Consider the following 24,217-nt stretch of genomic DNA (forward strand, 5'->3'; position numbering starts at 1 on the left):
TAAAAAACGAAACCATAAAGAAGAGTTTTCAGCCCTGGGAGGAAGGGGTTCGGACTAATTCATTTGCGAGGCTGAGGTATATAATTTGAAGGAATTAATCAGCGTCAGAATTAATTAACCACAGTTCGTCTGCGGTGGAAAAAGTTTTGGTATAGAGGAGAGATTAGTAGCTTATATACCCAGTGGGCACGAGCTTTCAGAGAGACAAATGATCGTACTTAAGGTACAGACACATGTGTAAGAATTTTTTTAAATCCAATGTGTGCAGGATCTTGCAGGATGTATTTAGCATCGATTTTCGAGGTAAAATTTATGCGGTGTTCATTCGAACTGCACCGAGTTTTCCCCGCGGGTTTTACGCGGACTGGGCTTCGGTGTGGTGGACTAACAAGCGTTTATATAAGCGAACGCGTGGCTTGGCAGCCAGCCCCGGTCGGTGCCTCGATACTCTCGCGTCTCGACTCCTCGAAGCTCCTCTGTCTGCTCGAGAATTTGATTATAGTTATCAGCTGCGACGTGCGGATAACTGGTTTTGGTCACTCGCAAATGACTCAATCCAAACCCTCGATTTCTCATTCAAAACATTATCATTAGACACTTCGGCCGCGATTTAATGGCACCAATTAATTCGGTATACCTGCATTTATAGTACTAAAGGCGGCCAAGTACCTGTGGTTTAAGAAACCGGAAAATCAGCCAAGTGATTCAAAGTTCGTTGGGCACCCGCGGAGAAAATAATGAAATTCACTTCCGAGCTGAGATTTGTGCATTCGTAACTATATACAGTGCATGTTGGATGGTTTTTTTTTTGTCCTTTTCAACTCACCGACAAACTGTATCATCTTCAAACTCCGCGGATGCACGTCCTTCAAGTTCTATCACATCTCAAAGGTATATGGGTTAATTAATTCGTGGAATTAGAGACAATGTAGCGGTACGGTAATAGCCGTTTCCTATTGCCCGAAGGAGCACAATGCCTTGCAGTGCTCGGAGACGTGCTCGAGAGTTCCTTAAATCACGTACGATCCTCGATCTTCTCGTTCGAGCACGTGCGAATCTTTCATTTCACGTATTACGCCTTGTACCCACCGTACATGCGGAAAGGCGTGATTCAATCGAACAAACATATCTAACATGTGTTACCATATAAAAGTGCTCGGTATATACTATATAGTTAAGAATTTATCTTCAGAGCTCTAAAATTTATTTAGACCTCTTAATGATCAATTTTCGTTACAATAATTAGCACTTAACAATTCCTCGCCATAAATATCTTGAGATTTAAAGAGATTCTCCCGGCCGTACGTCGAACCCCTCCCCCTAGCCTTGAAAGCTTATGCGTGAGCGTTAAAGTTATCTGGGCTAATTTGAGAGGAAATCTACGTTTCCGTGGTTATAAATACGGCTAACGATCCCTCTGGCGAAAGATGGGCCAGCAGGTGTTTCGGCTCGCTGAGGACCATCTGTTGCAGCTACCTTCGGGTGCTACCTTTGCCACTTCGAGATGAAGGCTAGCGCGCCGCGCGCTGCATCCGGGTAACAGGTTGTTCCTTCATCTCCCTGAGATTGTTTTGTCTAAACACTTCGAAACGGCTAATGAGCTCTCTCGGCTCTCGGCTCTCGGCTCTCGGCTCTTAGCTCTTGCGGCTTTCGCAGCTCTTGGCTCTTAGCTCGCTCGAGTGTGTCCTCGGCCAGTCTCTCCTCTCCTCTCTCGACTCGCTTATATCCTGGAGTCGCTTCGCTGCTCTTTAGAATCGCAACTCTGATGCCTCCGTTGGGACAGTATAGTTATAGAATCGCACGTTTATCGCGCTGGCAAATTACCCTCCGATCTTATTTCACTAACGACGATCTTGATGTAAAAAAGAGTAAAAAAAGAGAGGACAAAAAAAAAAAAAAAAATACGATCGAAGAACTATTCCATCGGCAAAGTATACTTTGAATTGGCACAATATCATTCTGTACGAAGAAACTACGTAGATACTGTGTTTCGAAGTTTCGGATTCGGTATTCCGTCGGTTTCCCGGAAGCAGGGCGACCCTTGGTACATACAACCAGCTCCTTCAGGAGTTCCGTATCGCTATGTGGACTCACATACACACGCACACACACACACACACACTCACATATAGCGGGAGTTACTACGTGTCTCATTGTCCGAAAGAGCACTGCCCCCGTCGTCCTCGTCGTCGCATCTACCTCAAGTTGATAGACCCGTTGTTTGCCAGTGATCGAGAGGTAACAGATCGAGAACGAATGCGATGCAGACAGCTGATCTTGGACCGTCGACTCTACCGCTCCTCTGCCGTGCCGCTGCTCTAGGAATTCTCCATCGCATAGTAGATCGCTCACTCTGCACTTTATTTCCCGTTTCCGATACTCACTCAACCGCTGTTTAGGGGACCCTCGATCTTGCCTCCGCAGGCGTGTGTGTACCTACATTAGGGTGGTCGTTAAATTGGTTTTTGTTGTTTTTTTTTGCATTTCAATGGTGGATGGTCGTGGGTCTGCTTTAAATATAAAAAAAAAACAAATCTCTAATTTTTTTAGATTTTTATTTCGAGCCCCGAGCCTCCCTACTGGTTTTTTTGTACTTAAGTCGTGAGTACTAGAATGGAATTACCTGCACAACTTCTTCCTATAGAGTCGAAGATAACGGCTATTCGAAATTCATCAAAGATTGAGAAAAGTATAAAATGATTAAAAAATAATATTCTAAATTGAAACACCCGCAACTGTTGTGGAATATACGATCTACAGGGAAATTAGGGGCTGAGAATAAATATTTTAAAAAATTAAGGAGCAGCTTTTTCTACATTTGGAACCGCTTTATGACCATCCAACATGATCTTTCGAAAAAAACTATCATTATTTTAGAACGAAGGTATAAAAAAAATTCCTCGCAAATCATCACGCTGGAATTATTGCCAAAAGAAAATTTGACAAAGCCAAGAGGCACGGCGTCATGTTGTTACTCTGTCCTCTATATACAGACATAGTTTTGAGTATGTCCAACGAAACGCTGTAAGTTGAACCATGGTATTTGAATTGCAATGATTTTGGTTTATATTTGCAAAAGATTCGCGTAACGTCGGAAGCACGCAGTTTGCTTTTGGAAATGCGGCGCGCGACATCAGAGACTTTAATCATATTATACCGTTGAGAGGATCTACTGCGGATTTGTTTGGTATCACGTATATGCGTGCATTCGACGAGCTGCTGCGGCTGCTGCTGCTGCTGCTGCTACAGGCAAGGCGATAGCCACGATAGTCACGCTCAAATACGTCCCTTAGCTGTTCTCTACCGCATACAAATCTTATAGTCCGATCCGAAGCACATTTACACCGTTATTTTATGCCGCCGCCTCTTTTTGCCTTGTGCGACGTCACGCCTTCGGGCCAAACATTGTCGAATCGGTATAATTATTGCCTGCCAAATTTATTATAAAGAGCATTCATATCTTGATGGATTTAACTGACAATGAGATTGAACTTGTTTAAATTTTTTCCGAACATGTTTTTTTTTTGTTACTCTCGATTTTTTAAACTACGAAAGTATCGAATAATTTTTGCGGTATTCGAAAGTTGAGTAAAAAATCACCACGAATTTGTCCATAATTCTTAACACCGGGTATCAAAAATTTTTAACAATAAATAACTCCAATGGAGAAGAAGATGCGCGGACGAATAGCGGATAGATCGCGACGCACGAGGGAGGCGGGATGAGGAATTGACGGGGCAGATCGTAGATCCGCGAGTCTCGAGCTAGAACGCCTCTTTATCCTATCCTCGCGACCGGCGCGAACATTCTACGCGACTCTGTAAGCCATGCCCCTCGATCGGCCGAACGACAAAGTTTTAGGCCTACGAATCTTTCCGCAGTTATCCTGTCTATCGCCTGGCCGTCCTGCCGGCGGGAAGAATCCATTTTTATATCAAGAAATTGGAATGATTACCGTTTGGAATAACGAAATTTGAAATTATTCATCCCAATGAATCGGTTTGGCTGTATTCGGTGTATTTTTACCGTCATACCTTGCAGAAAATCGTTAGCGTTTGATTTATCAGATCCTGTTCTTTGAATCTTAATCAAAATTTAACGAGATTGAACGAGAAGGAGAGCTCAGGGCGAAAGATTAGGAAGGAATAAATAAACTCTCTTTCGGACTCGGAGCTTGACAATATAATCGAATTTCATGTTCGCATGCCGGCTGTAATTAATTGCCGTCATTCGGGGATTGATTATTTGCTATTTTTAAACGGGCTCGAAGCAACAACAGGTGACATATTTTTAGCAATTTAGTTGCGCGTACACCTGCGTCTGACTGTGAGACTGTCGAAAAACAAAAACTCGGTGAAAAAATATCGCATGTATTACGTCGAGGACCGTCGGCTTCAAAGGATCGGTTGGGCGATTTAAAAACCTCTGATCTTTGGGACAATTAATTATATTCAATATATCCAAGATCGCGCAACAGTGTTGCCGACGCTGCGGCATCGGCCGCTGAGCAAAACCGCACCTTTACAGGATGAGTAATAAGAATACCTGAAACGAAAAGTAAGAAATTTCTTTCAAACATTTTACGAAGCTTAAGACAGCGCGGCGTGAAGAGATCGTCGCCTTCGTATTTTGAGATTTCTTCACGTCCCATTTGATTGCTTGATTGATTGATTTGAATAATTGGGGAAATGTTGAAGCGGATGAAAATGACGAAGGAATTCTACGTCGTTTATGATGAGATATCGAAGTAAGAAGGAATTTTTAAGCGTTTTGTGACAAAAATAAGGAATAAAAAACTGAACGTAAGGTGAATGCAGCTTATAGCCAAATTAGTGATCAAGTCTGTATCACTAATTGATGCAAATCTTTTTTATTCTTCCTCATTATGAATTTTGGTCAATAGTTGTCAAGTTTTAAATCACATCGAGGAGTATGGTATAATTATTTTTCGAATATTGGACAGGGATAAAAATGTATATATGTAGATAAGAAAATATAAAGGTAAAAATAAAAATCCTGTTTTATAGATTTTCCAGATGTAGGAAGTAGAAATACAGAAAAATCAGAATACAAGAGGTGGTCCATAGAAACCAAAATATAAAATTGTCAGATTTCTGACTATTCTATAATATATTTTTCCGATAATTGTTCATTTTGAATTTCTCATGATAAATATACTAGACCTTCCAATACTACCACAATTTGAGCACTTCGAAATCCTATTCAACAGATTGTCGTATCTTTGAAAATTCTACATCGAGACCGTTGCATTTTCCAAACCTTCTACACCCCAAATCCCACCCCAAATTACAGTAGTAGATATATTAAAAGCGTTTTCGATGATCTCGGGAGTCTGTCGTCGTACCTGAGCACGAACCACGCGAGCATAAATACAGTCGCACTAACAGGCGCAGCCCTCCGTTCGCATCGGCGGGTCCAACCGTCAATCCGGAGGCTCCCTCGGGACCCTCGATTCGGATGCAGCCCTGCGTCAAGGATCACACCTGCAGCTGCCCGGGTTGCTCCTGCGACCTTTCCAACGGACTCAAGAAGGACTCGAGGCGCCTCGGTGATCGTGCAAAGTTTGCGTTGATCGCAAGAACGCCAGAAGAGGTTGGTTCCGCAAAATTTCGAATCTGGCGTCCACATGACGCAGGTTTCTCCTGCGTACTTACCACGTGGTTCAAACACGGTGCTGAATAATTCCAAGACTATTGACCGACGTAGGTAAGCGCAAGCAACGTGTTCTTCTCGGGGCGCTCCTCGAATATCTGCAGGTATACGTCGAGCCTCTATTCCCCTTGCCGAATTTTCGGTTTACGAGCACGTTCAATTTGACACGTTTGCTACACGCATTTGCTCACCATATGGTAAACTCCCTCTGCAGACTGCACCGTCGACTTTATACCCTCCTCGAGCCCTAGGTGAGGCGGTGAATGCATGCCTGCCGGCAACCTTGTCTCTGTTTACGACTAACGATTTTCAACATCTTGCCAGATATTTTAGCCTTAAATTCTCGGGTAAAATTTCAACAGTTTAACCATCGATTCAGTGATCAGTCGATTAATCAAACTGCCGCGGTGTAAATATATGTAGCTAGTTAAATTTTTGTACAAGAAATTTTCTATCATTCTTCCAAAAATAAACCGCGTTAATAAACGTGAATTTTCTCTCTAGAAATCTTTATATTATAAATTTCAATAAAGGATCTCGAGAGTAAGTAATGTTCGGTATTATGGCCGGAATGCGAAAAGGAGGATTGTAGGATTTCGGAGAATAATAAGATGAGAAGTATATTTAAAATTTCATTTGGTTATTTATTTTTCGTATAAAATATTTCTATATATGTATAGGGAAATATGTATATTCTATATTTTGTAGTAGTATTTTTTAAACCTATAAATCGTATAGTGTGTTTTGTCGTGCTCACCCCTGGAATATTGAGAATCAAAATAATGGAAAAAAAAAAATAAAAAAAAAAAATACTGAACAATAATGATAATATACACAATATATTATATACATATATACAATATATGTGTGTTTTCTTTAAAAGGATACATTTTTAAGGCAATCTTAGATACGGATACAAATCTATATGTATATATTATACGTATATTTTTTATATTTTAATATTAACGGGCTTTTCGAGCTGGTCTTTTTCTATTTTTCAGTTTTACTTTCTATCATTTGTCATCAATGCGCATCGTTTGTCGGTATATATATATTTTTTTTTTTTCACTTTTTTTTCTCTTCATTTTTTAATTGATGACGGATTTATGATACATGACTAGTTTCTTCAAGTAACTTAATTCGTAATAATTGTACATGGAAAAATATTTATACATATGATATGATCGTTGAGAAGGGAGGAGAAAAAAATTGGTAAAAACTAGGAAATGGAAAAAACGCGTTCGCCTTTGCATCATTAACTTAATAATACTATATGTATATGCAAACTTAGAATACTATTATGGCTATTTACAGTGCAACGTGACTGCAGAAGAGAGAACGACCAACGTCCCTAATTCGTGCGAATATTTATGTATGTTGTACGCGCTACCAATTAAAATGTACCTATGGAACTTAAAAATTAGAAACCTAACCTTAGCGATTCATAAATTATTAGGACAGTATACAATGCACAATAATAATGAAATAATAATAATAATAATAATAATAATAATGATTACGATAATAATGATAAAAGCGCGTATGTGAAGTTTGCAAAGACTTGAAAAATGATACACCTATAGTGCAGATTATACGCGCGGGTTCGTAGCTTGAGTACAACGAAGTGATAATCGTCTGAAGATAGGTGAATATCGATTAAAAATAATTTATAAAAAAGTGTACGAAAAATCCATAAGCAAGCGGAGAAAACTATCAATAAATAAATGCGAGTAAATGAGAAATAGACGGGAAGAAAGTAGATTATAACCGATAGCGTATACGCCAAGCGACGTGATACGTATTACAATCGGTGCTTTATACACTTCATGCTTTGCGGAAAAATAGAATAGAAATCACACAAAAAAGTTTAAAAAGAAAGAAGTCAAAACTCAATCAAAAATACAAGAGCGTAATAATGTATAAAATGGCACAACGTTTTCACGGAACACAAACCGACCGCTTCACGCGATCTGCTGTACATGGCGTATATTGTATTGTAGTTATTTCTTTCGTCGTTTTTTTTTCACAACATCAGTTTACTTTAAATATCTCTATCCTAGCACCAAGACTTTCCCCGCACCCTCTTTCGTTTCTTTTTCTTCTCTTTTCTTTCTTTCTTTCTTTCTTTCTTTTTTTTTTTTTTTTTTTTTTTTTTGTTTCCTATAATCCGTTAGATATGGTTTTCGGTATATAATCTGTGATGAGAAAGAGAAAACGTTGTTGGTCCCCCCCCCCCTCACTCCTCCCATGTCCCCATCAAGAAAGAAAAGTAACGCACACACTAAAAATCTACAAATATTTTACATTCTACATAATATTATTATATATATACGTATTCGGTATATACCTTTGAATTTCAATATTTCTTTATATACATTTTTCTCCTTCTCGTCAATATTTATATACGATATAATAATTTTTCACCTCCTTATATTCGTTTTTGTACTCCAAGAGCTTGCAGTCTTGCGTGCGAGGCTTGTTCTCTCAACCTAATATTTATTTTCCTTCTTTTTTTGTTCGTAATTTTTTCCCTTCCCCCATGAATTCTTCATTTTCGAATCTCTTCAAAAATCACTCTCCGTCTTTCGGTCCCCGCAATTATTAAGATTAAGGCACTGTTGCGCGTATCCCCCGGATCGGGATAGCACGATACTCAGTCAACGATACTCATCGTCAGCCGTCTCTTCTCTCCCCGACGATGCCGGCGTCACGTTGTCAGCGCGGTCTTAAGCGGTGTTCACGGTGACGCCGGAGCATCCGCCCTCCTGATGCTTGGTCAGTAAGGACATCCTGCTGAATGTCCTTCCGCAGGAGGAGCAGGAGTACTTCTTGATGTCGCTGTGGGTCTGCAGGTGGGCCCTGAGGTTGCTACGGTCGGCAAAAGCGCGTCCGCAGTGCTGGCACCGGAAGGGTTTCTCGCCCGTGTGAGTCCTGATGTGACCCTGGAGCAGCCACGGCCTGGAGAAGGCTTTGCCGCAGAGATGACACTTGCAGGGCAGAGTGTGGGTCCGTATGTGCATCTTGAGGGCGCCGAGGCTGACGTATACCTTCTCGCAGAACTTGCAGGAGAAGGACTTCTTTGCCTGACCCTCGGCCGCCGCGCAGTGGAACTGCTGGTGCTTCGAGAGCCCCGAATACGTCGAGTACGACTTGCCGCAGTTGAGGCAGTTGTGACGAGGCGAAGTCGACGATCCCTTCTCGTGCTTCTGGCCGCCCCCGATCGGCCCTGCCGACGTACTTCCGGCGGAGGATCTTCCGCTGTCGCTTCCGGGTGACGAGAGGTCCTCCGGCGAGACGGGGGGCGGTGACCTGAGAGATCCGGAGCCCAGCGAGCTCGTCGGCGAGAGGCCGCAGTGGTCCGGACTCGCCCAGGGCGCGTAGCTCCGACTCGCCACCGGCCTCGGGATCGTAGGACAGGTGAGAACCGTGTGGGGTGGAGGCGACGCCGAGGGATGATCGGGCGACGAATGGGAGTAACCAGCGGCCACCGGATACGCCGGGTAGAGATCCGTCCCCGGGTAGCGATACGCCGGATAGGGAAGGTAGTGCGGCGGGAAGAGAGGCGCTGCTCTCGCCCAGGCGGGCGTCGCCGCGTATCGCGCCAGAGGCTCGACCGGGGTGTTGAGGTTCAGGGGTTCCAGGGGCGCCGCGACGCCGCTCGCCATGAAGTGGACGGGGGCTGACGGCGTCGGTGCCGAAGGAGAATTGTCGTGCTGTATCACCTCGACTCGCGCCTTTTTTGCCACGGGGTGAAGCGGCGCGATTCCGGCCGGCGGGGTGAGCGTCTTTACAGGATAGATATGCTGCTGTTGGTGTTGTTGGTGCTGGTGCTGATGCTGTTGGTGTTGCTGTTGCTGTTGATGATGATGGTGGTGGTGGTGGTGGGTGCTGGCGTTGTGACCGTTGCGATGCTGCTCGTGGTGGTGGCTCTGGACCGACGCCGCCTGCGTCGGAAGCTGGGCGACAGGGGATGGCGACCTCGTTATCGGCCTCGGGGAAGCCGAGCGTCGGGATAAAGCCGTGCTCGCGATTCCCGGGGATCTTGGACCCGCCGATTGGTGCCAAGAGGTCGCGATATTCGAGGTGTTCCTGATCTGGTTTAGCTTCTCTGCCGTTCGACTCAGATCCTCAGGTTTTGTGCTGAGATTCTCTGGCTCCGGGATATCGTCCACTATCACCTCCTCGACGATTTCTTCTGCAATCAGAAGAAAGTTGGGCTTTCGTTAGACTTCCGACAGGTGTGAGACCTTTCGGTCGAGACATTTTTTGGAATTGAATTGAATACTATCGAGGGAGTATTGAGCTGTGGGAATCTAGATTATTCCGATTCACACGGATAACCGGGAGATAAGAAAATCTATACATATTAAGGGGAAGGGGTTCGAAAAAAGTATCATCGATCCCCGCTGCGCGAGTGTTGGGAGGGGCGATGACGGGACAATCGTCCACTTTGTACGCAGCGAGTATAACGTTCTTACCTTTGATGGACTCGGAAGAGGCGGCGGCATCTTCGGCCAGCATAACGTGGACGGGCCGTTTTTTCAAAGGACAATGGCTGTAGCTGTTGTTTCGTTTGACGAAACTGCGAGGCATTTCGTCGACGAGCATGTTGGCCGATTCGCGATTTGTCCGTACGACGTCTGACGACGATTAGAGGTCGTTGTATATAGAGTTAATCACAATTAACACAACATTGATCATATGTGGGTGTAGATCGATGGGACGGTGCGTAATCCAATTGGTGTCGTGGGTTTACACTTGGCACTTGGGTGATAACTTGGTATCCTTTTAAAGCAACAACAATATCGGTAACGAAATTGGTGTAAGGATACCGCGTTCGCAGCACGTGTTCGACGTCTCACAATCACCACTTGATTTATTATTTACTACGAATAACACCGCACATCCGTGCATCGATGGTCCGTCTAATGAACTCGTCAATTTTAATAAAGTAATCAAAGTTCACCGGGTAGTCCGTTTTTCGGTGAAAGAACGAGAAGACCGATGAGATATAAAAAAATACACAACTAGTCACGATAAAACGTCGTAAAACAGGCTCTTCGAATTACCTATATAATTGTCTCTTTCTCACTTGATCAATCAAGAATATTACAATATACAAAACGAATCACACACGCACGCGTCAAGCCTTCTTTGCTGGTATTACTATTCCTGTTACTGTTACTGAAGACGGAACGAAGCCCAGATCGCAGCTGGAGCGGCAATACTCGACTGACGACGTACCGTATTCGGCTGCAGGCCGTTTCTGGTGGCAGGGGGTGCAGTCGGGGCTTATATAACCAAGGCCCCCTCCACCCGAGTGCAGGTGGCCCGCACGTGCTGCCCGACCAATGCGGGCGATCGGGCCCCGCGCGGTCGGCCAATGAAGGAAGGCCGGTCGCGGGCCGCGCGCCAATCGGAAAGGGCGCATCTGTTCCGGGGCGAAGAGCGAGAGAGCGAGAGAGAGATAGAGATAGAGATCGAGGAGAGCGCTGGAGGACGGGAGGGAGGGAGACCAGGTCCCTGCGTAAAGGAATAGCAATAGCACAAGCACTACACACGGCGGCGCGCGCGCCTCGCAAACCGAGCGACGACGGCGAAGCGTCGCGACGCGTCCCTCTCGGCCCCTCCCTCCCTCCCTTCCTCCCTTCCTCCCTCCACGCAGCAGATGCTGGGGCCCCGCTGCACCGTGCGTTTACGCACACACACATGCAAAGAGACGAACGAGGCGGTCGTACGTGCGTGCAGCTATTTAAGGGGCTTCGAAAGGGGGTGGAGGGGGCGCAGGATTTTCGGTGCAGGCTTGCCCCCTCCGAATATGCGTTCCACCCCCCGCGCTCCCGTCGACCTCGGACGAGACGCAAGTTTTCAACGTAACGGTCTTGTCGCGTGCCGCAGCATCCGCGCCCACGCGTCATCCGAGCTTTTGGGCCCACGCCAACTCGTCGGCCCGCTCTCTCCCGCTCCCGCCCCCCTGCAGCCCCGCAGACCGACTCCACAGTCGCTCTTTTTCTCTCTATCTTTCCGCTTCTGACCCCCCCTGGGCTTGTTTTACCGCCAGCGCGTAATCGCCGCGTCTTGAATTCTTGATAATACTTCTTGTTAATTAATCAGCCTCGTGCCCCCGCGAGACGATTATACTATGTCAAAGACTAAACTTGTTTATGTTCCGGGGGATAAATTTACCATCACCGCAACCACGTGATGCTGTTTGTTCGGCTCACTTCTTTTCTACTAACTTTTAGTGCGGTTATTCCTGTTTACTAGACATTATCTGTAACAGTATTTATGATAAAGATAGAATTTTCTGTACTGTGTAGATATAAAATTTCCCTTTGAAATTCCCTAATTATCATATTTTCTGTTTATTTTTTCGCTCCGTTATCTACTCCGGTCAAGTTCGTCTGTAAATACGTACGAATATAGAAAACCGAAATTCCTGTAAAACGCTGGATGTCTCCGCGTTATTAGGTACGTGTTTAAGGTACATGCAGATTTCGATTTTCCAGCCTGCATTTTCGCACACGAGGAAGCTACACAAAGTGCAACGTGTTGTCACGAGTTCAGCGGCGCTGGAATATCATGCGATGTAAGAAACGGGCAGACGAGGTCTAGCGGCGAGAGAATCTGCCCCAGGAGTATACGGGATGCGGACCCGAATCTGGCCGTTTCCGGTTTTTCCGGTAGTTCGAGGCTGCACCGGGCAGCACAATGCCGCGTATAATACGCGCGTATTACACATGCGCGTTATTCTCTGTTGACGATCTATTATACTCGAGGTGACCAGTTTCATTCCCCAACATATGCCGTAAGTGCTGGGCGCGTTGCACCTTTATGGCCACGGTATTCCCCGCGTAAAACGCTCGACTCGTAGAATACCTACGTGTAATACGTGTATACGCGTCGTGCACCGTGCGGTCCGAGAATTATGCTAAACTAAAACTAGCCACGGAATAAATTAACCCGGTTTCAAATATCGCAAGTTTCGAGTAGGTAGGTTCCGCGCACCCGTGCCGAAAAATCCCCCTTCATCCGCTCTCCTCGTCTGATTGGAAGAGAAAGAGAGAGCGAGAGAGCTTGAGGGGGGTGAGGGGGGGAGAAAAACCGCAACAAGTAAAAAGCGAACCAAGATTCGTGCGCAAAGAAAGTTGACTCAATCACGCTCTGATTGTCGTGTTTTCTTTACACTGTACCTGTAGCTATAACTACAGATTTTTGCATAGCTGCATTTACGACGAACTGTTGTAGAAAATTATGCATGTGTATAAAGCCTATGAATAGAGTTTGGCAGAGCCGCGTGAGGTGCTCCTACAGCTGGGGATTAGAGCGAAGGAATAATTAGTTGTCTGGAAGCCATCTAACCGGGCAAATTTTCGTCAATATATATATAATATAATATATTGAAATAATTAAATTTCCATAACCTTACATACCGGAATTTTCTCTGCCGTTTTTGGCATCGTCTGTTCAAAACCCATATCTAAATCCCTGTGTTAAACTAGGAATATCCCGTAACTATACTTACTGCACAACGTTTGCCAAACTCCGTGGCTGAGAAAATTCTCTCCACTATTCAAGCTCTTTCACCTCCCTTCATATACAGTAAGGTTGAGTTTTTTGCCCTTGTAACCTTGGAACAACGTGTCGTTGCTGTAGAAATAAACCATGAGTCAAGGCGAATTTCTTGATAATTTTCCAGCTTATGTGTCATAACGGCTTTTGGAGATTAGCTAATTACGTTCATGGTATACGAAAACAAAATTCTTCGTCCTACAACCGCGTTGAAAAATGAAAAATAAAAATTACACCGACGGTGTAAAATTTTATTACCGAGAAGTAAATTCTTGTTTATACGCACAAGTAAGAAACATGGCTGTCTGTGAATTTCCATATGAAATAACAAAAGATTTTATTATTTTATTTTCTAACGGGGTGACAGCTGTAAATTTCATAACTCCAAGTTACAAGTTGTGAATATATAATATCTACAAATGTAATTCGTTTCGACACAACTAAAATCTTCACCACCGACTGAGATTTTTCATTTGTTCATAATATAAGTTACCATCACGTGTGCGTATAGATACTACACGTGAATACGCGTATACATTATATACCTACAGCAATCTACCATATTTGTCCAAAGTGCAAAGTGCAGATTGCATTTCACTATCAGCTACGTACTGCATTTCTCACTGCACGGGCAAACCGTTGGTAAACCGACCGCCTGCAGTAATAAACGAGTGTGTACGCACAGTTAAATATTACATGCGCTCCGTACACGCACAAGAGCATTCACGCATACCGACACATAAGCGGGCAGAAATTCGTCTGCGATCCGCCCGAAGGCCGAAGGCTGCGCTCTGCACACACAAGCAGTTCAACGCAAAAGACACAAACGTGAGCACGTGTGCGGCACAATACACACGAAGGACGGTACGCAGGAGGGTCTTTGGGTCCTCTCGCACATGTCCCGGTACCCACCAATAACTCCCGAAAATTGGCCTAGCCATGAACTAGTCTCGGTGGGGCCCGTCGCATATGGTTGGACTCGAGACCCGTGCTGCGGCAGGGCCGAGCGGGACGCCAGTAGCCGCCAGGTGTTTCAAAGGTGAGAGACGAGATGGGCCCCTCGTCCAAATATTAAAGGAGAGAATAATAAAAAAAAAAAAAAAGAAAAAGAAAAGAAAAAAACAACAAGAGAGAGAAATGAATGAAAAAAACGCTTCCTTCCGAAGGGGGGAATAATACGTCGTCCCCTTGAGGATCCGTAGAGTTGAATAATTATATACAGATTTATTTTAATGCTCTGGAACCATATACCTACACGCTTACCTGTTTCTTTTGTTTCTTTTTTAATTTTTTTCTTGTTTTTTATAAATTAAACCAGAACAGTGAACTATAATAGTAAACTACACCGCGGAGATGACGCTTAATAAATGATTTCTGTACTCGCGGAGCATTTGATTTTATTTTTCTTTATTATTTATTGACTAAACTTTGGCGATAATTACGATTAGTCTGTACAATTCAATTACCTTAAATAACAATTGATTCGCTTTCTGGGGATATGTGGGTATATTAATTTTGGGTCATCTATGTAGACTTGATCTAGAATTCTGATTCGAATTCTAGTAAGTCGAGCAGGTATGCTAGTGCTGCAAGAACAAGAAGAAGAAAATAAATATCAATCATCAATGATGATTTTTCACATACCATCGCAGATGTATGGAACAAGCGTGAAGAGAGACTCGTTCTCTATAAGATGGCGTGGATGATCGGACAGGTAAAGACAGATGCGTTCCCCAGAGGCGTCTAATAGAGGGTCGCGACGCGCACGTCGACTATCTCGGCGCATTTACCCATGCTTTACATTGTAGGTAGGTGAGTTCGACTTCTCGGATCGATAAAGGCTCAATTTGGTACCTGAAACCTGCTTCTGCAGAGTGCAGAGCTTCAAGGTTTCAAACATAACTCTATGGGGGATATGATTTTTATACCTACAACAGACGAGCGGTGGGGTTATGGTGTCAGAACTCGCTACATTTCACACTTTGAATTTACTGCAAGGGCGCTTAATCATGACATGACGAATTTTTTAAATACTTGCATGATCGGCAGATGAGATGGAGCGAAAATGGAAAATATGAGATATCAGGAAGGCAAGATAAAATGCATGATTAATTTTCCAACTCTTTATCGTGTTCTCCGATCAACGTTGTGGTTTCTAAATCAATTTCTTCACGCAATTGTTACAAGAGACAATTAGATGATCGCTGTAGCAGGTTTCAAATTTCAGATTCACACGGTATTTGAGTCGAGTCCCTGAATATTATCCGTCTCGGTTAATCGTTACGTGGCTGCAGTTTCATGACGAGGGTTCGGTAGAACGGGATCGCAGAAGCTTGTAGGACCGTCTTGCGAAGGCGTGACATCTTCGGAAACGACGTGAGAGGCACGCCGTACGAAAGTTCCCCAACTCCGAGGTGAATCAACACCCTTTTATCTTAATCTAAACTTAACTATCGGTAGTTTTACAAACGCCCATAAATATTTACGCTCGTCAACGCTGGACTCGAGTGTTTGATGACAGCCACTCTTTTGGTGACTCAGGATGTACCGATCGGCTTAACTCAGCTGTACGCTACACGTCCATTGTTGCAGGACCTCGTTGGTCACGGCTTTCACCGCTCACCGAAATTCTTCCGTACACTCTCAAGAAAGCGGTAACACCGATAAGAAATTCGCACTCTTCGTGTTTGCCTCGTCGTTTTCTCCGGTTCGAAAACACCAGCTGTTCACACTGACGATAAGCAGTATATGGATTTTTCGTGTCGATAATTACTGTTCCATGGTCCGTTCGATTTGCCCAAAGAGAGGAGAGATGGTTTAGAAATTTAGGCTGCTTAATCCTGATTTTTACTCAGGAATGTTGAGCCAAAGAGTTTATGATGTGCAGTTCGGAAGTAAATTGCAGGATTAGCAGGAGCGCTTTGTCTGTAATAAGGAACGCCGGTCGTGTAAAAGAACATTGCACGGTGTTGCGAACGGCTCTTGCTCAGCCTTAATGACATCAAAACAAGACCCTTGACCCTTGACTCGCTAGGGCCACTTGTCCGAAGATGGCAGCTCGACTCACCGGCATGACTCATTGACGGACAATCGAATTTTTCCTTTTCCTGACTTTGGTTATTATTAGCCATACCGCTTATCAAGCCCACGCAGTGCAGTCAATTTCATTGTGAACCGTTGTAATAACTCGCTAATTTCTCTCGAGTCATCCGCATATAGGTATGGGTGTACAAACTGCCAGCCTTCTGGAATGTTGCCTCGGCGGAGACTTCGAAGTAAACGTGATTCCACGTCATTCGTATCACGTCGAAGACTGCGGGGTGTACGAAAAACGTAGTGAATTAGAAATTCCTGTTATCAATTCATTCTAGCTAAAGCTGCTAACCGATACCAACGGTCAACACGAATTTTGAGGTTGGGTTCTAGATGTCAAATGTTGATTTCTTTCACATAACTAATGAAAGAAAACATAGTTTTATTAGATAAAGTTTGCTTTTTATTTCAATGTCCTACTACCTGCTGTTTATACTATATCAACCAAAAACTTCAAGACTTATTTATCAACGTAAAAAAGACAAAAGCAGAATTTATAAGTAACGAATGAAAATTTTTGTTATGATTCGAAGTATAGTATGAAAATTTATTCATTTTAGTGCAAACTCAAAAGAATGTATTTTGTTTTTTGTTAACTTGTTTACTATATGCTCACACATCGAATACTTGTGGGGAGAAATCTTCAATTAACTTATCACGTTATCATAATATTTCCTACAACAATTTTTCTTTACCAAAATGATGACGCGAAACGTTTTATTTTCACGGAGCAGAGAATTACCAACGACGATTACGTCATTTTGTATGATTTACATATATATATCCAATTAGTTTGTTTTTGCCACTGCGTTATCATTTTCCATTCCCGATACGTGGTCTGCTGGGTAAATGTTTGCCTTCGGCACTCTCTTTTCTTTCGGTAAGTCATTTCCTCAAGTCTTGACTTTCCACAGCAGCTGATTACGAGCGGGTTATTATAAACAGCAACAATCTGCCCATGACAAGTCTGCCCATCGCTCTTTCGTTCCAAAGAAATCGGCACGCTAAAAATATCGAAATTCTCTGTAATTGACAATTAAACGGGAGGACAAAAAATTATCCTGGCCGTTTGCATTAAATGCTTTGGTAAAATATCGGTCGTCCTATACCATCGGGTGTTGTTAAGGGGGGCCGGTTTCCTCCGCCCTGAGACTCGGGGTTCGTTCATGAAAGCTGGAATAGTTCCTCCGAGACGTTCATTGAACGGCAGGTGGTTGCGGTTTCCAAAAATCCCGAAGACGTCTCTCAAGTGTCCGTGGCAAATGGTCTCTGGAGTCACAGCTGAGCGGCTGCAGGGTAGGTACCGATGGTTTCTCGCCGCGCAGTCCCGTTTCACTCCGGCAATTCAATCCTCCTTTAAAGTTACTTACACAATCATAACCGAGTCGGGGGTCTCACCCTGAAAGTGACACTCCATTCACCGAAAGGAGGAAGAAAAAAATATTCGCCAGGTAGGATATAACGACGAAAACCAGCACCGAGTGCAGCTGCAGGTGGTCCCTGAAAAATTGCAAAGCTCAAACCAGCGGAGATAGTACGCGGCTCATTCGCACCTCGGACAGCACAGGGCGAGCTATCGGTTGGAATTCAACCTTAGACTCGATACGCCCGCGTCCTCCGAGTAATCGATTAACGATGCGTCGCATGCAACGATCATTTACTTTGCCTGCCCCATGAACAATCGGAGAATCGTGGTCAGCCGCAGGCGTGCGCATCCTCCTAACTCACTCAGCCCTTGTTCGTTCTCCCCTTCGTCTTATTCTTCTTCTTCTTCTTCTTTTTATTTCGCTTCTTCTTGTATCAAATCGTGGTGAAAACTCAAGATGCACTTATGGCGTGGTCCACTGGGTCCATAGATTTAATTCCTTAAATACCGGGACCCAGGGGCTCTCATCCCCTGGAAAATCGGCCACGCAGGTCAGCGATCAGCACCGCTGATCTCCGGAGCTCCGTCACAAAGCGTTGGGGTATTCGTCTACTTTGTCGACGTAACTTGAATGAACGGCGCGCGAACTGCAGCAGTGATTTTGGTGAATAGACCCGGTGTAGACTTCCACGTCCAAAGAGGTCTTTTCTTCTTTGTAAACGGAAAAAAAAAACTCCAAGAATTATTACCAGCCTTGCACAGGTTATCCGCCTCATGGTCAGAAAGCCCAGGCTGAACCGACTGCCGATCTTTGTCTTCGACACGGCTCTGTTATCAACGCGGCCTAAAAGTGCTGACATTTCATAAGTTTTGATCATATTCTTCCTGTATTTAGGAAAGTCTGCTTTTACAGTTCCGTATCGCCGTATAGTTCATTAAAAAATTGCGCGGTTAGTGGGTGGGTTGGTTGGTTTCCCTTTGAGTGAAGTAAAAAGGACTTGTTCCGGAGCAAACGAAACGTGCCACACGCCGCCAATCAGCTGTTCTTGTGATCGAAGGCAGATGTTCTCCTCGGTTGTGCGACCCAAGTTCGTTGCCAATTCCATGCCCCACCTTTATTTTGTGTTTTCGGTTTTTTCCTTCGTACCGTTTTTTCAACCTCGCACTATGTGTGGCCCCCCTTAACGCAGGTGAGTACTCGACAGACGTATACCTGCATCGTGCAGGTAACAACTTGCCACGATCATCCGTTAGATGCGAGATGATTCATTTCTCCGTACGCGATTCCGTTCGTATACAGGGTGGCTCTTGTTAAACGAATGTAATGAAAGAAGGATTTTGTAACAATATAAATTCGTTCCATTATTTTCCATTTCATCGTTCATCGAGGCAACTACACACATAGGTAGATCCACACACGTCGTAAAACGTAGTTAAAATTAGAATCTGTCAACTATTTCATCTGCCCCCATCGATTCTCGGTATCTGAATGCCAGATCCGCAGCTCGCAGCGCCCTACCTCTTGCACGAGATAAATCCCTAGATCTGCAGCGGAGTTTTCCGAGAAATGGCACGTGCAGGTAAATCGGCAAAGGTTGGTATTTTACGGCCGAGCGATCGGCGAAGCCGGGGACGCGTGCCCTGCGTGGTTTCTCGAGGCGAGATGACCGCCGATCAGCTGGACACGGCCAGGGTCCGAGGGCTGCGAGACGGCAGGTGAGCCTGCAGTCCTCGACAGCTTTTGCAGATGATGGAGATTTCGCGAGGGCGACGCATCACGCGTGTTGGTGCCGCTGCAGAGCCGGCGTAGGTCTCGCATTATTCCGGATTTCTCGGGCGTCACCCCCGAAAGCTGCGGCATCTCTGGACCACGTCTCCCGCATGGCACTTTAGCCGCATGCGTGCGTGCGCGCGCGTCTCGCTATTATATACCTGGGGACAATAAATCACGGAAGAGTAAGATATTCCACTGTCAGCGAGATAGTGCATATTATAATATACCTAGGTATGTAGGTATAGCTGCGTGCCGCATGCACCGCGCGTTATAATAGAGACGTATCCATGATTTTGCATAACGCGCCAAATCTGCCGAGTCACTCTTATACCTCTTAAAGTGTTAATCCTTAGCTCTGGGGATTAGACAATTTTTTATTCTACCAACGGTCAGGATCGCGGCGACGCTGTATACCGTACTTATAAATTATGGAAACGTTTTCTCTTAACCGTTTTTTCAAACCGTTTATACAATCAATATTAGGTGTATTCATTTGCGGTATAAATCAAAGATAAACTTGTATTTTCTGCATTGTTGAAAAGTCCCTTTCACTTTTTCTTCCAAGCCGTTTACCGCACTTCAGTCGCGAAATTTCAGTCACGTCTGCAACAATGATTTTGCAAAATGGATCAGTGAATTTGGTAAATATGGGAAAATAAATGCCGCGAACTTTTTGTTAATACTGTTCTTCTCTTGATTTCGTGTGGAAATTGCGACGCGCTTTCTCATTCGTCGACTTTACGGAAGTAGATGAAAAAAAAAGTTCACTCGCTCGTTAAAACTTTGTTTCGCAAATGACGCTGCGGTTTTGCATTTTTTAAATTTAAACACCCCAGCAGGGGTTTTCCTATGTTTTTTCCGCTCCCTTGGCTTTCGCTCTCTTTATGTTATCGCCCTTTCCGGTGAAGCGGAAAGTAATTGTCCCCGTGAGAAACTGTATAATATTACTACCCTATACCGATGCATGGAATGCGTTGCAAAGTAAACCTGCACAAATTACACGGCAAGAAGATTGCATCGAAATGCGTGAGGTCTAAAGTTCGCACAAAAAAGGTAGAAGAATAGCTACGGGGTAATAAAAATTTTGGAGAAAACAACTGGGTCTCCGGTCGTGGTTCACGCGTCTATATTCGCTCAGGATAAACACGAAGCAGCTACTAATTTCCAATACAAAGGAAAATGAACTTTGGTCCTCCTAATAAAAGTCAGAAATTGAAGCACGGCCTCTGGGCCCGGGTTTCCCTGTAATGGGCGATCAGATAAGGCCAGCTGGCGTCGTGTGCGGTGGTCCACGATGCTATCGGCAACCCCGAAAAGCTCTGATGTCATTATACGCGAGAAAGTGAAAGCTGCGATGAAGACGTCCCTCGATCCCCCGCATTCCGCGTTTTATACTAGCCTCAGCATATCTCGTCCGAATTAATTTTCCCGAGGAATTTAGGTACAGTGCTTGAGGCGTGCGGCGCGGCTATTGCCGTTTAAAAATCCTTCGGCGATACCGACAAAGGATGCCGCGAGGCTTTTTCTTAAAGGCGTACATCGTTGTTCCGCCGCTTCAATTCGTGGAGAAAGCATCAAAGATCTGTTTTCCCTACAAACAAAGATCACAATGCTCGCTGCCTCGCTTTACTTCGCCCGGGATGATTCCGGGTCTTTTCATCCGCGGCCCCTGATTCTTACGCGTCTTACGCATGCGCCGATGTTGTGATAGGCACTGGCAGTCCGGGGTAGCCACGAATTAGTCGAGGACCTCGTACTCCTTTGTACCATGCCATGCACCAAAAGGGGACAGTATTCCTGCGGCTCGACGTTTTTGAATCGGTCTGGGACGTGACGGCGTTGGCCGGCCGGATCTTATAGTCAGGCACATGCGCATGTCTGAGAAAAACGAAATGACTGGAAAATAATACCAGTTTCATAAGGGTCCAGCGTCTCTTCCGAGGCGGCATTATCCCGGGAATTATCCTTTTAATCGCACTTCGGACCCCTTCGACTCCTCCCTCCTCAAGCATCTTTCAATTGATCCACGTTCCCGCGGAACGAGTCAAGCAGAGCGTGTCGATGCACTTGCATTTAAACACGTTGCTTGCATTACGAGGAATTTTTGTCGGTACCGGTGCTGAAGAGAACCGCTTAAGAGACGCGCGTGAGAGACTCTGAGTCTCGAGGTGACGCGATAGGATCACTCATCACGAACGGGCTAAATCCGAGGACCTAGCAGGCCGACACGGCTGCAGAGTCGATGGAAGGCTTTCGAATGCATGATGAAAGAGACGCTGGAATTTTATGAGACGAATTTTCAGCCGATTTTCACCGGGAATTCATATTCGACGAGATTACGATCATAAAACCCTTTGGATGGGTGGGTAATTGCAAACCTTGTGTTTTTCGGAAAATCAAGAGTTCATTTCACACGAAATCTTTAGAGATTGATTTTTTTTTTAGCGTACAGAATTTATTTTTGACCTTACGACACCTATACCTGACGAGAGAAAGAATTCCAACGCATGGTGGCGACATGTGTATGTATGTATGTGTATATACGTGTACCATATATAACGTTACGCGTGCGTTAATCTAGATCATTTTTCTCACATCTCGAGTGAGGCGGTAAGTACTCGCAGTGCCAAGGCTCGAGTCTGACTAGTTTATAATATATTACAACCCACCGTACAGCCGTCGTTGAGCCAGTTTTGTATAAACATCCTGAAGCGAAATCGATTTCTGTCATCGGTATACCCGTGCGATTATTCAATTCTTTCCTCGAAGGCCTCATTCGTCGCTTCAAGAGTTATAACGATCGATCAATCTATATGTATATAACTACGTATAATATATATATATACGCACGTCTCTTCCATTTGCGCAGGTTGAACACGTGATCGCGCAGTTTCATTTTCGAAATACTTGCCGCACCATTTGAAAATTTTTCCCATTTCTATATATATAGAATTTAATCGCTTCTTTGTATTACACAGGTGATCGACATTGTCGATCAAATATTACCGCTGCTGCTGCAGGTCACATGCGTATGAAGAATAAACAAATAAACGTGGTATACATATATATATATAGAAATGAAAAAACGAAAATAAGAAAGAGATAGAAAATTGTAACAAATCACGCGGCTTTATCAGGGTCCGTGATAGCGGTGCGTGGAGGCTTGCCTAATTTAATTAATTTCAATTGGGCTGGGGCTACGGCTGCGGACTGCTGCGAGAACCTTTCACCGTTGCGACATTCTCCGGATCGAGCTCTATCTGAATCTGATATGCGTCGAGTCGCGCCGCGTGATAACAATGTTGAGACGCCTCCGGGCATCGTGGGTGCGTGTGGTCAACCGGTCTTCGACTCCCCTACTATCTCCTTCAGATTAATAATAACCGAATCTCTCTCGCTCTCCCTTTAATACGCCGTGTCGTGCCGCTGCGATCCTCGGCCACAGAAAAAATTTTGAACTTGGAAAAAGAACGAATGTGAGGAAAGAGTGAAAATTTGTTTAAAGAACCCGATCGCGTTCCTCTAAGGCTTTCACAGGTACACGACAATGCGGTTCACATATATTACGAATAATGCGTGTTAGAAAAAATTCATTCGAGACGAAGAGCAGCTGAGAAATTGACTCGTTTCTTATCAGCACGTGCCAATTCCGAACAAAATTCGTAACATGTTTACCCTTTTCAGGGAATTTTGAAAGTAAAAATGACGCTCTGTCCTTTTTTCGATTCTTGTGAAATTTTCATATTTCGGAATTGTCAAATCGCCTCTCCGAAAACTCGCCGTCAGCGTCGCGATCACGAAATCGTTCGTAATACGGTGCGTAGAAGGAGACTCGAGACTCCGGATAAATTATAGGTGAGTGACCACGAACCCTGAACTATCAAGGTTATCGTCACGACGATTATTATCGCCGTAAAATCTCGTCAACGATGCGGGCACGGGGAAACTTGTACACATGCAGCGCGTGCTCGCCTGGCTAAACGATCATAGTAATTTGTCCTTAATCACCGTCAGAATGTAAATGAACAGAGGCACGGCTCTCGGATCTTTGGGCACGAGACGCGAGGAGCTACCGAATTCCCGATTATGCCCTGCGCCACCCCGCAGGTACCTTCTTCTCCCGAGTCCTGAGTCCGTGGGCGCGGAAGCAGGTATAACCGAGAGATATAGAAGCGACCGGGAGAGTCGGGAGCCGCGACGTGGCGTTTCCTTCTGATTTACTGCGTCTATCTCCGTACATTAGTCTTTAGGCGGCGGCGTTCGATATCATCGGGCTTAAAAAATGCCCTCGTCAACGCACCGCTGCACCGCCGTGGCTCCGCGTCTTCGCGTCTCCGCGTTACGTCCGCCTCTTGTGGCTCTCGCAGCCCACCCTGGACAAGACCATCGCTTAAAACGGAGATCGTATTACGCGGCCGACCGGCTCCTCCTCCTCCGCCGTTATACACCTCTATGTGCGCTGCGCTACGCGCTCGCTTCGCCATCCTTCCTGATGATACGACGACGCCGCGTGATCCGGGTATCACTGCACTCCGGAGCAACAGGTAGCCGACGAGCCACTGAATTATGGATTATACCGTTGCGTCCGAGGCTCGATGCGGCTACCTTCGTTTCGGAAATTTTTATTCCTAAAAGGTTGTACAAATTATTTCGGTTTTTAGATTGGATAACTTTTTTTTCTTCTTCTTTTTTCAACGTTCTTTCAATCAGATGAATTCTATATAGTCCGTCCTTTATTC

At 44.8% G+C, this 24,217-nt stretch overlaps 1 protein-coding gene across 1 annotated transcript; it reads right to left on the reverse strand.

Annotated features, from left to right (window-relative positions):
- Positions 1-8,241: 8,241 nt before the first annotated feature.
- Positions 8,242-10,652, reverse strand: LOC124405719 (transcriptional repressor scratch 2-like). The gene is made up of 2 exons (XM_046880866.1): positions 10,152-10,652; positions 8,242-9,868 (listed from the first exon to the last, which is right to left on the reverse strand). The coding sequence occupies exons 1-2, from the start codon at positions 10,279-10,281 to the stop codon at positions 8,400-8,402; spliced, it is 1,599 nt and encodes a 532-aa protein (XP_046736822.1). The 5' UTR covers positions 10,282-10,652; the 3' UTR covers positions 8,242-8,399.
- Positions 10,653-24,217: the final 13,565 nt, after the last annotated feature.

This window comes from Diprion similis, chromosome 4 (genome assembly GCF_021155765.1).
Source record: "Diprion similis isolate iyDipSimi1 chromosome 4, iyDipSimi1.1, whole genome shotgun sequence".
In the NCBI taxonomy this organism is placed as follows: Eukaryota; Metazoa; Arthropoda; class Insecta; order Hymenoptera; family Diprionidae; genus Diprion; species Diprion similis.